General features: G+C 41.7%; 1 protein-coding gene across 2 annotated transcripts in view; it reads left to right on the top strand.

Annotated features, from left to right (window-relative positions):
- FAT1 (FAT atypical cadherin 1) overlaps positions 1-14,671 on the top strand; it is a 161,485-nt gene that overhangs the window by 15,771 nt on the left and 131,043 nt on the right. For both annotated transcript variants that reach the window (XM_006160470.2, XM_006160469.3), the window contains exon 2: positions 3,034-6,319. In XM_006160470.2, the coding sequence (XP_006160532.1) occupies positions 3,052-6,319 (3,268 nt within the window). In that variant the 5' untranslated portion in view covers positions 3,034-3,051. The remainder of the gene's footprint in view (positions 1-3,033; positions 6,320-14,671) is intronic.

The following is a 14,671-nucleotide window of genomic DNA, read 5'->3' as shown; positions in this document are numbered from 1 at the left end:
GCTCGTTTGTTGGAGGCTGAATTATCAGTAGGAAATCTTCATTCCCTGAAAAATCTGAAAAATCTCTACCCTGCTTTACTTTTAATCCTTAGCCCTTCATTATTAGCGTCTGGTATACTCTTCACTTGTCGCTCACTTCATCAGGACTCGTTGGTAAATTCGCGTTTGAATCCCTAGCATCTAGAACTATACCTGACACACAGCTGGTGCTCATAAAAGTAACCAAGTAAATTATGAAGGGAATAAATGGATAATAAAGGTAACATACACGTAGGCTAAACAATTGAGATAGTAGAGGAAAATGTAAGAGATAGTAGAGGAAAATGTAAATGTCAGCATTCCTCTGACTCTGATCAGTCCCCCTTCCGGTTCTCTAGTTGCTACTGTTGGGGCCAGCAGTTGGCGTAATGGCTATGTCTTTGGACTCCCATGTAGTCGACTGTGGTTCGAGACCTGGACCCGGTGGCTTAAACTCACGCTGGGCATGTGTGCGTGCGTGCCCAAGATCCCTAAAGGAGAAAGGAGGAGAAGGGATTGTGGCGTGGCCATCCCCCCTTGGGGTGATTTCTCGCTTTCTGTCTGTCTCTGTCTTTCTGGTGAATGCATCATGCGCCCTATAGCAAAGACCTCTCCAAAAAAAAAAAAAGATTTTGGGCACACAAGTACATGTGCCCAGTGTGATTCTTTAAGCCTCCAGGGTCAGAGTTCAAACATGACCGTTGGCATGTGGGATCCCACTTTCTGTATTTAATACTTAACCACTGCACTCCAGGGCCAGCCCTGTAAGTGTGTTTTTAAGCATTGTCTCTGGATGTATTCTTAGTGTGTAATGCCTTGGGATCAGAATCTTTATCTTTTTTGGCCTTTAACTCCATTTACCTACCAGGAACAGGTTTTCAGTATCTGTAGATTGAATTAAAACAGACTGTCAACTTGTTAAAAATTGATAAATATCACTAAAGTGGACTCTTGGTTTGCTAAATTACACTAAACTGGATTCCTAACTCCTTTTGATGAAACCACTAGATATATTTTTTTTAAGGTTTTTGCCATAGGGTGCATGTACTCACCTGAGAGAGACCTTGAGAGGGAAAGTGAGAAATCACCCCCCAGGGGATATGGCCAGGCTGTAATCCCTTCTTTTCTGGTTTCCTCCTGGGATTTGGGGTGAGCATTCATCTGTGCCCTGTGTGATTTTTTTTTAAGCCACTGGATCCTGGACTCGAACCATGGTCAGCCATGTGGGAGTTCAGTGCCGTAACCACATTGCCACCTGCTAGCCCCAATCACTAGATCATTTTATAATATTAAAATTTCCCAGAGTATCAGAACTGTCAACCAGGTTGAGATATCTATAGAGTTTTGGGAGAAACATTTTTAAAAATTTTGTTTAAATAAGTGTTCTAAAGGCCCCCAAATCTAATATCCTGATTTTATCTGCGGAGGACAAGGGGATGATAGCTAAAGTGCAAGTCAGGGTGCCCAACTTGAATGTGATTCAGTATTAGTTAAGCTTCTAATTGCTTTTACCATAGCACGTCTTTTTTCTCCCTGATGAAATGACTAATGGGGCAAAGTTGGCAGCAGTTGAGTTCAGATGCTGTAAATTATTGTTGCCATGCTAATTTCATCCTGGCTGTTACACCAGCCCTCCAGGCTGCTGTTTCTTTCACCTTTGGTATCCTTTGCGTTTTGGGCATGTTAATTTGCAAAGGTACAGTGCTATCCTTTACTGACAGTGCTACGGGGTTTGTGACAATGCATTGATTTGCAAGGTTGAATTTGTTGGCAGTATGGAGGCACTGAAGAAGATTGTCCTGCTTCTCTGGCCAGGCCTCGGCCCAGTAGAGTCTGCCTGCCTTCCTCCTTGTCCAAAGGAAACCTTTTCTTCAATTTCCCTCATCCCTCTCGGACTCATCCTCCAACTCTCCTTCCACTGCCTTGCTGCAGTGGTTTGACCCCATGTGTGTTAGCATGGACGATGTGGCTTTTGTGTGTGCATCTGGTCTTCCCATGGGGCCCTTGGTGAGAGGTTGGTCAGTGCCCGAAGAGAGCAGGTACTCTGAACAGCTGGTTACTGAGAGCAGTGGTGTCAAAACACTGATGTGGTTGGTAAAATTTGGTTTGCTGGCATAGAGAGGAAGTGGGCATCCCGCTGCCGAATCCTGGTTTTCCTTTGTGTAAACTTTCTTTCTCTTTATCTTCTTTTTTTGGTTATTGTGTTGGTGTTTCAGATATTACCTTGATATCAAACTTGATATAATTATTTTAATACCTTTAAGTAGTTAGCGTAGTGATAAACAAGACAGTAAACCTTTACATTCTGTAGGGAGTGGACTTAATTATTCTTATAAAGAAATAATATCATTTCAGGATAGCTTTTGAAATGAGATGACAAGCTGTCATTACAGAGGACATATAAAAACACCATTTTCCTTAAAATTAGTTGCTTAGGGGACCAGCAGATGGTGTAATGGTTATGTTGTTGGATTCCTGTGTAATTGACCACACTTTGGGTCCTGGACCCGGTGGCATAAAACTCACGCTGGGCATGTGTGTGTGTGTGCCCAAAATCCCAAGAGGAGAATGGAAGAGAAGGGATTGCAGCATAGCCATCCCCCCCAGGGGAGTGATTTCTCACTTTTTATCTCTCTGGTGAGCACACATGCCCGATAGCAGAACTCTCTCTTAAAAAAAGAAAAAAAGAATATAATTTAGTTGTTACAGCTGGCAGTCTTTTATTTAATGTTCCTGGATATTCTTGCACCATTCAAACATGAAAAATACGAACTTGAGTCATTTAAATAAGAAAAATAGATGTAGTTAATTTTAGGCATATTGGAAGAGTGTTAATACTTACTAGAAAACAGAAATAAAAGCCAATACTTTGTATTTAATTCATATTTCACATAAATGGAAAATACTTCCTTAAAATATAAGGTTTTAAAAAAAAGTAAGGTTTAAAACAGTTTACACATTTTTCTTACTTTATTTTCCCAAAGTAATCATTTTTCTTCTTTTCTTCTTTTTTAGGTTCCTGAGCGTTGAGCAATGGGAAGACATTTGATGTTTCTTCTGCTCCTGCTCCTCCTCCTCCAGCATTTTGGACATGGCAATGGAAGCCAAAGACTTGAACAGACCCCTCCTCTACAGTTTACACAGCTCCAGTACAATGTCACCGTGCACGAGAACTCTGCAGCCAAGACCTATGTGGGACATCCCGTGAAGATGGGCATTTACATTACAAACCCCTCGTGGGAATTAAGGTACAAAATCGTCTCCGGAGACAATGAAAACCTGTTCAAAGCTGAAGAGTACGTCCTTGGAGACTTTTGCTTTTTGAGAATAAGGACCAAAGGAGGAAATACAGCTATTCTCAACAGAGAAGTGAAAGACCATTACACGTTGATAGTCAAAGCAGTTGAAAAAAATACTAACGCTGAAGCCCGAACCAAGGTGAGGGTACGAGTGCTGGATACAAACGACTTGAGGCCATTGTTTTCACCCACCTCATACAGTGTTTCCCTGCCCGAAAACACAGCTGTAAGGACCAGTATTGCAAGAGTCAGCGCCACAGATGCTGACATAGGAACCAATGGAGAATTCTACTACAGTTTTAGAGACCGAACAGACATGTTTGCTATTCACCCGACCAGTGGAGTGGTAGTTTTAACGGGGAGACTTGATTACATGGAGGCCAAGCTCTATGAGATGGAGATCCTTGCTGTAGACCGGGGAATGAAGTTGTATGGTAGCAGTGGTATCAGCAGCATGGCCAAGCTAACAGTTCACGTAGAACAAGCCAATGAATGTGCTCCTGAGATCACAGCAGTGACATTATCACCATCAGAACTGGACAAGGACCCGATCTATGCCATCGTAACCGTGGATGACTGTGATCAGGGTGCCAATGGGGAGATAGCGTCCTTGAGCATTGTTGCAGGTGACGACCTTCAGCAGTTTAGAACGGCAAGGTCCTTCCCAGGGAGTAAAGAATATAAAGTCAAAGCCATGGGTGGCATTGATTGGGACAGTCATCCTTTTGGCTACAATCTGACACTTCAGGCTAAAGATAAAGGGAACCCTCCCCAGGTATCTTCCGTAAAAGTCATTCATGTGATGTCCCCACAGTTCAAAGCAGGGCCTGCTAAGTTTGAAAAGGATGTTTACAGAGCAGACGTAAGTGAATTTGCTCCTCCCCACACACCCGTGGTCATGGTAAAAGCCATTCCTAGTTACTCCCATTTGAGATACGTGTTTAAAAGTACGCCGGGAAGAGCTAAATTTAGTTTAAACCACAACACTGGTCTCATTTCCATTTTAGAACCAATTAAAAGGCAGCAGGCATCTCATTTTGAACTTGAAGTAACTACAAGTGACAGAAAAGCCTCCACCAGAGTCTTGGTTAAAGTCTTAGGTACAAATAGCAATCCTCCCGAATTTACCCAGACAGCATACAAAGCCTCCTTTGATGAGAACGTGCCCATCGGTACCACTGTCATGAGCGTGAGTGCCGTAGACCCTGATGAGGGTGAGAATGGGTACGTGACGTACAGCATTGCAAATTTAAATCATGTGCCGTTTGTGATCGACCACTTCACTGGTGCAGTGAGCACATCAGAAAACTTGGACTATGAACTGATGCCTCGGGTTTATACTCTACGAATTCGAGCATCCGACTGGGGCTTGCCATACCGCCGGGAAGTGGAGGTCCTTGCTACCATTACTCTCAATAACTTGAATGACAACACACCCCTGTTTGAGAAAATAAATTGTGAAGGCACCGTTCCAAGGGATCTCGGTGTGGGAGAGCAAATAACCACTGTTTCTGCTATTGATGCTGATGAGCTGCAGTTGGTACGGTATCAGATTGAAGCTGGAAATGAACTAGAGTTGTTTAGCTTAAACCCTAACTCTGGGGTATTGTCGTTAAAGAAATCACTAATGGATGGCTTAGGGGCCAAGGTGTCTTTTCACAGTCTGAGAATTACAGCTACAGATGGAGAAAATTTTGCCACCCCATTATATATCAACATAACCGTGACTGCCAGTCGCAAGCTGGTAAACTTGCAGTGTGAAGAGACTGGTGTTGCCAAAATGCTGGCAGAGAAACTTCTGCAGGCAAACAAACTGCACAGTCAGGGAGAAGCCGAGGATGTTTTCTTTGATTCTCACTCTGTCAATGCTCATGCTCCACAGTTTAGAAGTACTCTTCCGACTGACATTGAGGTAAAGGAAAACCATCCTGTGGGGTCTGATATAATTTTCATGAATGCTACCGACCTTGACACTGGCTTCAATGGAAAACTGGTCTACTCTATTTCTGGAGGAAATGAGGATAGTTGCTTCGTTATTGACATGGAAACAGGAATGCTAAAAATTTTATCTCCACTTGACCGTGAAACAACAGATAAATATACTCTGAATGTTACTGTCTATGACCTTGGTGTACCACAGAAGGCCGCTTGGCATCTTCTGGATATCAGAGTTCTGGATGCCAATGATAATGCTCCTGAGTTTTTACAGGAGAGCTATTTTGTTGAAGTGAGTGAAGACAAGGAGCTCAGTAGTGAGATCATTCAGGTTGAAGCCACAGACAAAGATCTAGGGCCCAATGGACACGTGACATACTCTATTCTTACAGACACAGATAGGTTTTCAATTGACAGCGTGACTGGTGTTGTTAAAATAGCACGTCCTTTGGATCGCGAGGTACAGCATGTACATTACTTAAAGATTGAAGCCAGGGATCAAGCCAAAGAAGAACCCCAACTGTTTTCCACGGTCCTTTTGAAAGTATCACTAGAAGATGTTAATGACAACCCACCTATGTTTATTCCACCTAATTACCGTGTGAAAGTTCGAGAGGATCTTCCAGAAGGAACCATCATCATGTGGTTGGAAGCCTATGATCCTGATCTGGGTCAGTCTAGTCAGGTGAGGTACAGTCTTATGGACCATGGAGAAGGAAACTTTGATGTGGATAAGCTCAGTGGAGCTATTCGAATTGTCCAGCAGTTGGACTTTGAGAAGAAGCAAGTGTATAATCTCACCGTGAGGGCCAAAGACAAAGGGAAGCCAATTTCTCTGTCTTCGACTTGCTATGTCGAAGTGGAAGTAATTGATGTGAACGAGAACCTACACCCCCCAGTGTTTTCCAGCTTTGTGGAAAAAGGCATAGTGAAAGAAGATGTCCCTATTGGCTCATCAGTGATGACAGTGTCAGCTCATGATGAGGACCCAGGAAGAGATGGGGAGATCCGCTATTCCATTCGAGATGGTTCTGGTGTTGGCGTTTTCAGGATAGATGAAGAAACAGGTAACCATGTTTTTGCTGCTTAGGTGTGATGTCCTCTTCAATTAGTTCCTCATTGCTTTGTGATAGTTCCTTCACAATTCCCGAGTAGTCCCTATTCAGGCTCAGTGCAGAAGTATGGTACATGTTAAGTTGTCTTGTTGCTGTAGATAGATGTATGTATGTGGAGCTGGAACCAAAGGAGCCTGAGTGATTAAGGGGATATCAGATGAGTGAAAAGGACAGGGGAAAATCAAAATTGTTACCACAGATACTGATCTCTAAGTTTGTTCTCTGAATTACCAGAAGCATCACTGTGGTTCTGTTCTGTTGTAACTTAGAGAAGCCTTTCCAACGTTTTTCAAGCTAGCGTGCCTAGATACTTAGAACAGCCACCACTACCACCTGGCATGACATCCAGAGATTATTCAGCAGTGCGCACAGAAGAGATTATGTGCTAAAACGCCTTATGTATGATCTGTGGTACTTACTCCCTCCTTCAGGTTTTGTTTGAGAGGCAGGTAGAGGGTAGTGGAATGTCGAACCAAACTCTTTGCTTGAAATTCTGGCTTCTTCAGTTACTTAGTAATCTTGAACAAGTTAATTACCTCTTAAAACTAACTTTTTTCATTTATAAGATGGGGACACAATTATCAAAAGATGTTTGGGTAAGTGAAATAACACGGGAAAGGTCCTAGTATGTATTAGATTTGTTACGTGTTTTGGAGATGGTAGCAGTACTTGGCCATGATAGTCGTTGACTTAGAGTAAGGTCCTTTGACTGGGGCCTCCAGCCAGCCAGTTCACGTTAGAGTGCATGTACTGTTGTACTGCAGCAGTTCTCACGGACACTGCAGTTACATGTCAGTTTCCTTGGCCGACTGTGAGCCATGCATATTTATTTAGTTATTTATTTTTAAGTAGAGGTTTTTGCCTAGGATGCGTGTGCTCGTCAGAGAGAGAAAGAGACAGACAGACAGACACAGTGAGAAGGAAAGTGAGAAATCACTCCTCAGGGGGAACGGCCACACTGCAGTCCCTTCTCCATTCTTCTTCTCTTAAGATCTTGGAGACTCCTGCATACTTGTCTGGCGTGATTTTCAAGTCACGGGGTCCAGGACTCGAACTGCAGTTGGCCATGTAGGAGTCCAGGGACAGAACTGCTATGCTATCCACTAGTCCCAGCTCATGCGTTTTTTTGTCTTTAGCACCTAGGGAAAAGTGCTTGGCACATAGAAGCTGCTCCTTTAATAAATGTTAAAAAAAATTGTGTATATAAATGAGTATTTTGGTTTTGACTGTCCTTTTCTCCCACAGTGGTATTAGGAATAAAAGGAAAATGGCTAATCACAGAACTAACCAGGGATGAATGGGGGCTTAGTTTGTTTGTTAATCTGAGCAGTGTTTCCCTTATAAATCTATTATAAAAGAGATTATTTTTTATTGCATTAAAACTTTATATATCAGGACCAGCAGTTAGTGTAATGGCTATGTCGCTGGACTCCCACGTAGTCGACCATAGTTCGAGTCCCGGACCCAGTGGCTTAAACTCACACTGGGTGTGTGTGCGTGCGTGCCAGTGCGTGCGTGGCCAAGATCCCGAGAGGGGAATGGAGGAGAAGGGATTGCGGTGTGGCCATCCCCCCTTGGGGGGGTGATTTCTCGCTTTCTGTCTCTCTGTCTTTCTCTGTCTGTCTGGCGAGCACACGTGCCCTATAGCAAAAACTTCTCCAAGAAAAAAAAAAGTTTATATATTCTCTGTCTTTGCATCTGTCTCTGGCAAATGCACATTATCCTTTACTAAATTAAACATCGAAACAAAAGCTGTATATATGCAGTAATACCACACACCCATACAAAACCACACACCCAAAATTCTTCAGTCAGCACCCTTCTCCGCACCCACATCCATACCTAAATGTGCATAACACTTGAAAAATATGATTTGTGTATTAGAAATAAGTTGTTTTGGAGACTGTAATATTTTTATTGTACCTTTATTGATGTCAGAATTCTTTTCCTTTTTTAAAAAGAATTACTTTATTTAACTGTATTTATTTAGTTAAATTTGACCACAGAGAGAGAGAGAGAGAGAGAGAGAGAAAGTGAGAAAGTGTTGCCAGGTCCAGGAATTGAACCATTGTCAGCCATGTGGGAGTACAGTGCCCATAACCACCACACCACCTGCTGGCCCCAGGAGTTCTTTTTCTAATTGATTATATATACCACTACCATATGTTAGGTACGTATATCACTTATCTAAACTACCCTTAACTAGTTTAATTCAAGAGAAAGCATAATCAACAGGGTTTGGTAATCACTCATCCGAAGAATAGAATGGGTTTTTTCTTTTTTTAAAATTGTACTATCTAATATCGATTTGGATTTTCAAGTACAATGTCAGCACAGAAAAATTACCAAGAGTTAATAGCTGAAGTGCAAACCATGATTTTTAAAAAAAATTTTCTAGGGACACTTATTTCTACATGTTTGCTTCCTTTTTTCAAAGTGGGTTTAAAAGCCTATAAATAGCTGTTAAAAGTTAAGTTAAAGTTGAGACAGAACATAGAACCAAAAACTTAAGTTACATTTTCTCATGACTTAAATTATATGAACTTTGTTTTTATTTCCTTGCAAGTAAAAAGAGTATTTTTATTGTTGCTTTTTAAAGAATCTTGTAGGACTAGTATTTTCACCTATAAATGTAAGGAATTGGGATATTCTTAAAAGGGAAAAAAAGAGGAAACAACTAACCAAGCAAGGTAGTATCTTGAAATAGATCTGTGGCAGTTTTCAGACTTGAATGGTAGTGTTACCTTTTCTCCAATAGTAATTTAGTGGGAGGGCAGGAGAGGTGTTGGTATTTTGGGCAGTGGGGTTGGTAAATGTGTAAGAAACTTATGCATTTATAAAAATATTCATATTTAAAGGGGAGAAAGAAACTGAAAATTTCTAGGTCTTTTATTTTGTTGTCCTTGCTTTGCGGAGGGAAATAATGAATATGTGATGTATGGTAGAGTTAGGTTCATATGCTTTCTGAAATTGAATAAAAGCGCTAGAATAATTTAACACTTCGATATGCATTACAAGATACATTTTTGGCGGGAGAGTTAATCAGTCCAAATTATTTTAGAAACTCCCAGTAGAGCAATTGATATCACATGAGGGGACTTGAGAGAGTTCCTGGAAAAGTGAAATTAAAGTACAAATTTATACTCGTGCAAAAGAGTTGTACAATACATGCATAGTTTTTGCATAATACCCATTCTGTGAACCTTTTTTTTTCTTTTTAATTTTCATGAGAGAGAGAGAGAGCATCCCCAAAGATCCATCCTCAGCTTCAACTAGCTTGGGTCATAGACACGCTTGTGTGCTCCCCATGTACAGGGAGGCTTGGGGATACAAACCCAGGTCCTTCCTATTATGACTGGCTGGCTGTCCAGGACCTTTGAAGACCTGTCATAGTGTAGAGTTTTTAGGAAGAACTATTTTGTGCATTTGAACTTTCTGTTTAGAGTTTGCATGACTAATTCCTTTTTTTTTTGGAGTTTTTTTTTTTTTTTTTTTTGCTTCACTATAGGACACATGGGCTTGTCAGAAAGACAGAGAGAGACAGAGAGATAGAAAGCAAGAAATCACCCCGGGGCTAGGAGGGGATGGCCACACTGCAATCCCTTCTCCTCCATTCTCCTCTCCATATCTTGGGCACACACGTACACGAGCCTGGCGTGAGTTTAAACCACTGGGTCCAGGACTCAAACCACAGTCGACTGCATGGGAGTCCAGCGACATAGCCATTACACTAACTGCTGTACGTGACTAATTTCTAGGGAGGGTGGAAGTATGGAGAGATGTCAGTGGGATGAAGAAAAGTAAAGGCCATTCAGAACATCAGTAGTGATGCCAGAAAGATAGCACTGACACTCAGGGTGAATTGGAGCTGACCAGGCTCAAGGCAGGTTAGCACTTTTCTGAAACTTCACTCTCTCTGCTCCTTATCCATTTCCGCTGGGCTCTTACTTTTTTTCACAGTGCTGTGTTTAATATTGCTAATAGATAGGGTGCAAGACCCTATCTGGCTCCGGACAGCAAGAAACCGCCTACCTTATTGTTTGCATCTTGCTTATGACTCAACTTTGTGTTGGTTGAGTAATGTAGCCACATTTTCCCACTATTTTACCTACTTGGACATTGCCAAATTCACAGAACTGTATATTAGTAGATCTAGCAATCTGAATTGAGCTCATACTATTTTTAATATTCGTATCTTTAAGTATGTTTAAGTTTGAAACATCCCCTGAAAAGTAGTTTTTATTTATTTATTTTTGAAACAAAAATTCTGTGGACTGCCTAAATTATGACACCAAATATATAGTTCTTCTAGTTCTGGATTTTGTTTGTATTTTTGCTTAACTGGGTTTGCAAAGGAGGCGGGTGCAATTAGTGTGGGGGTGACAGTCATTTGACTCCTGATAATCTCTCCCTGTATCATGCTTTTCCTGGAGGGCCTCTGGGTATTAGTTTAGTGAACTATTCTGACAAATCCGTGTCCACGTGACTGCTCTTCCGTTTGAGGTTTGAAGGGTAGAGTTTTATGTGAAAAATTACTTGGAACGTCAGTTTTGTTAGAGGGCCAATCTCTAGAGCTCTAATTAAGATTCTCCTCTGTAATTTTCTCTCTTTAATAGCTACGGTAAGGACTGTAAAGTAGATTTAACAAAAATGTTTAGTGGGGTAAATATCTTCGAAGCATGTGTAATTCCACATTTAGGTTTTGGCTTTCCTGGCATACTTCTGCATGCACCCTGTACTTACTCAGATAATGTTCTTAGTTGCCTTGTTGTAAGCTTCGTAATTAAGCAGAATAGAATTGTGTGCATGCTTCCTATTGACTTGTGGAATTATTGGGTTGTTGGGAAAGTTCTGATGCATTTTTTGCATAGGAAAACACTCAAGGTTGTCATGAGTTTCCTGACAACCTTGTTTGGTACTCTTTGAGTTAATTATCGTGTGAGCACCAATAAAATGTTCCAGCTTTTTGTCGATTTTCAAAACTAAGATACTGTTCAGAAAAATGCTTAGCCAAAAGATTTTTTAAAATTGTTACTAGATACTTGGAGGAAGCAGTGTCAAGCAGAAGTTTGGTCCCCCGATGTGTGGGATGACCTGAAGTGTAGGTTTCACCAGAGTACAGACCTGCGTAGCTTAAACCACAGGTACACATTCTGGAAAATGTGTCGTTAAGCGATTTTATCCTGTCAATATCATAGAGTTCATTCATACAAAACTGGATGGGGTAGCCCGCCACACATCTCGGCTGTAAGAAATAGAGCCTGTCGCCCCACCTTTGTATAGGAGGCCTGTTGGCCAAAATGTTGTGAGTGGCACAAACGTGTAGTTCAGTTGATAGTTTCTGGCTGTTAGTGCAATGCAACCCAGTAAGATTTCTGATTTTACTTATAAGGGGAGACCATGGTTTTCATTAAGATAAAAGCCAGTTTCTAAGCTTATTAGTCCCGTGTTACTCTAGAATTCCAATCATAGTTTTAGGACTAAAATTTACATTTTGATGAAAAGACTTGGAACCAGTTAATAAGGAGGTACAGCTGTTGGAAAAGATAACTCACCATTCAGGAAATATGAGGGTAAAGGAGGACTATATTTTTCTTAAGAGAAAATGGCTATATTCTCATGGACAAGTGTTAGTGCACCATTCCTGTTACCTCCCTCTTGATGTCTGGCTCCTTGCCTAGACTCAGCGACTTGGAAAACATGCCGAGCATGGCTGTGTACATACCCCAAAGTCACAGGAGAGTGGAGGAGAAGGGATTGAGGTATGGCCATCCCGCCTGGTGGGTGATGTCTCTCTTCTCCCCCACCCCCTTATTTTTTGAGAGGTTTTTGCTATAGGGTGCGTGCGCTCAACCAGAAAGACAGAGAGAGAGACAGAGACAGAAACCGAGAAATCACCCCCCAGGGAAAATGGCCACGTTGCAGTCCCTTCTCCATTCTCCTCTCGGGATCTTGGGCGGGCACGCACACACAGGCGCCAGGCGTCTCTCTTTCCCTGCATGGGAGTCCAGCGACATAGCCATTACACTAACTGCTGTACGTGACTAATTTCTAGGGAGGGTGGAAGTATGGAGAGATGTCAGTGGGATGAAGAAAAGTAAAGGCCATTCAGAACATCAGTAGTGATGCCAGAAAGATAGCACTGACACTCAGGGTGAATTGGAGCTGACCAGGCTCAAGGCAGGTTAGCACTTTTCTGAAACTTCACTCTCTCTGCTCCTTATCCATTTCCGCTGGGCTCTTACTTTTTTTCACAGTGCTGTGTTTAATATTGCTAATAGATAGGGTGCAAGACCCTATCTGGCTCCGGACAGCAAGAAACCGCCTACCTTATTGTTTGCATCTTGCTTATGACTCAACTTTGTGTTGGTTGAGTAATGTAGCCACATTTTCCCACTATTTTACCTACTTGGACATTGCCAAATTCACAGAACTGTATATTAGTAGATCTAGCAATCTGAATTGAGCTCATACTATTTTTAATATTCGTATCTTTAAGTATGTTTAAGTTTGAAACATCCCCTGAAAAGTAGTTTTTATTTATTTATTTTTGAAACAAAAATTCTGTGGACTGCCTAAATTATGACACCAAATATATAGTTCTTCTAGTTCTGGATTTTGTTTGTATTTTTGCTTAACTGGGTTTGCAAAGGAGGCGGGTGCAATTAGTGTGGGGGTGACAGTCATTTGACTCCTGATAATCTCTCCCTGTATCATGCTTTTCCTGGAGGGCCTCTGGGTATTAGTTTAGTGAACTATTCTGACAAATCCGTGTCCACGTGACTGCTCTTCCGTTTGAGGTTTGAAGGGTAGAGTTTTATGTGAAAAATTACTTGGAACGTCAGTTTTGTTAGAGGGCCAATCTCTAGAGCTCTAATTAAGATTCTCCTCTGTAATTTTCTCTCTTTAATAGCTACGGTAAGGACTGTAAAGTAGATTTAACAAAAATGTTTAGTGGGGTAAATATCTTCGAAGCATGTGTAATTCCACATTTAGGTTTTGGCTTTCCTGGCATACTTCTGCATGCACCCTGTACTTACTCAGATAATGTTCTTAGTTGCCTTGTTGTAAGCTTCGTAATTAAGCAGAATAGAATTGTGTGCATGCTTCCTATTGACTTGTGGAATTATTGGGTTGTTGGGAAAGTTCTGATGCATTTTTTGCATAGGAAAACACTCAAGGTTGTCATGAGTTTCCTGACAACCTTGTTTGGTACTCTTTGAGTTAATTATCGTGTGAGCACCAATAAAATGTTCCAGCTTTTTGTCGATTTTCAAAACTAAGATACTGTTCAGAAAAATGCTTAGCCAAAAGATTTTTTAAAATTGTTACTAGATACTTGGAGGAAGCAGTGTCAAGCAGAAGTTTGGTCCCCCGATGTGTGGGATGACCTGAAGTGTAGGTTTCACCAGAGTACAGACCTGCGTAGCTTAAACCACAGGTACACATTCTGGAAAATGTGTCGTTAAGCGATTTTATCCTGTCAATATCATAGAGTTCATTCATACAAAACTGGATGGGGTAGCCCGCCACACATCTCGGCTGTAAGAAATAGAGCCTGTCGCCCCACCTTTGTATAGGAGGCCTGTTGGCCAAAATGTTGTGAGTGGCACAAACGTGTAGTTCAGTTGATAGTTTCTGGCTGTTAGTGCAATGCAACCCAGTAAGATTTCTGATTTTACTTATAAGGGGAGACCATGGTTTTCATTAAGATAAAAGCCAGTTTCTAAGCTTATTAGTCCCGTGTTACTCTAGAATTCCAATCATAGTTTTAGGACTAAAATTTACATTTTGATGAAAAGACTTGGAACCAGTTAATAAGGAGGTACAGCTGTTGGAAAAGATAACTCACCATTCAGGAAATATGAGGGTAAAGGAGGACTATATTTTTCTTAAGAGAAAATGGCTATATTCTCATGGACAAGTGTTAGTGCACCATTCCTGTTACCTCCCTCTTGATGTCTGGCTCCTTGCCTAGACTCAGCGACTTGGAAAACATGCCGAGCATGGCTGTGTACATACCCCAAAGTCACAGGAGAGTGGAGGAGAAGGGATTGAGGTATGGCCATCCCGCCTGGTGGGTGATGTCTCTCTTCTCCCCCACCCCCTTATTTTTTGAGAGGTTTTTGCTATAGGGTGCGTGCGCTCAACCAGAAAGACAGAGAGAGAGACAGAGACAGAAACCGAGAAATCACCCCCCAGGGAAAATGGCCACGTTGCAGTCCCTTCTCCATTCTCCTCTCGGGATCTTGGGCGGGCACGCACACACAGGCGCCAGGCGTCTGATGTGATTTTCAAGCCATC

This window comes from Tupaia chinensis, unplaced genomic scaffold (genome assembly GCF_000334495.1).
Source record: "Tupaia chinensis unplaced genomic scaffold, TupChi_1.0 Scaffold000685_1, whole genome shotgun sequence".
In the NCBI taxonomy this organism is placed as follows: domain Eukaryota; kingdom Metazoa; phylum Chordata; class Mammalia; order Scandentia; family Tupaiidae; genus Tupaia; species Tupaia belangeri.
The sequence above is the reverse complement of the archived record's forward strand: the minus strand, read 5'-3'. Positions and strand labels throughout refer to the sequence as shown.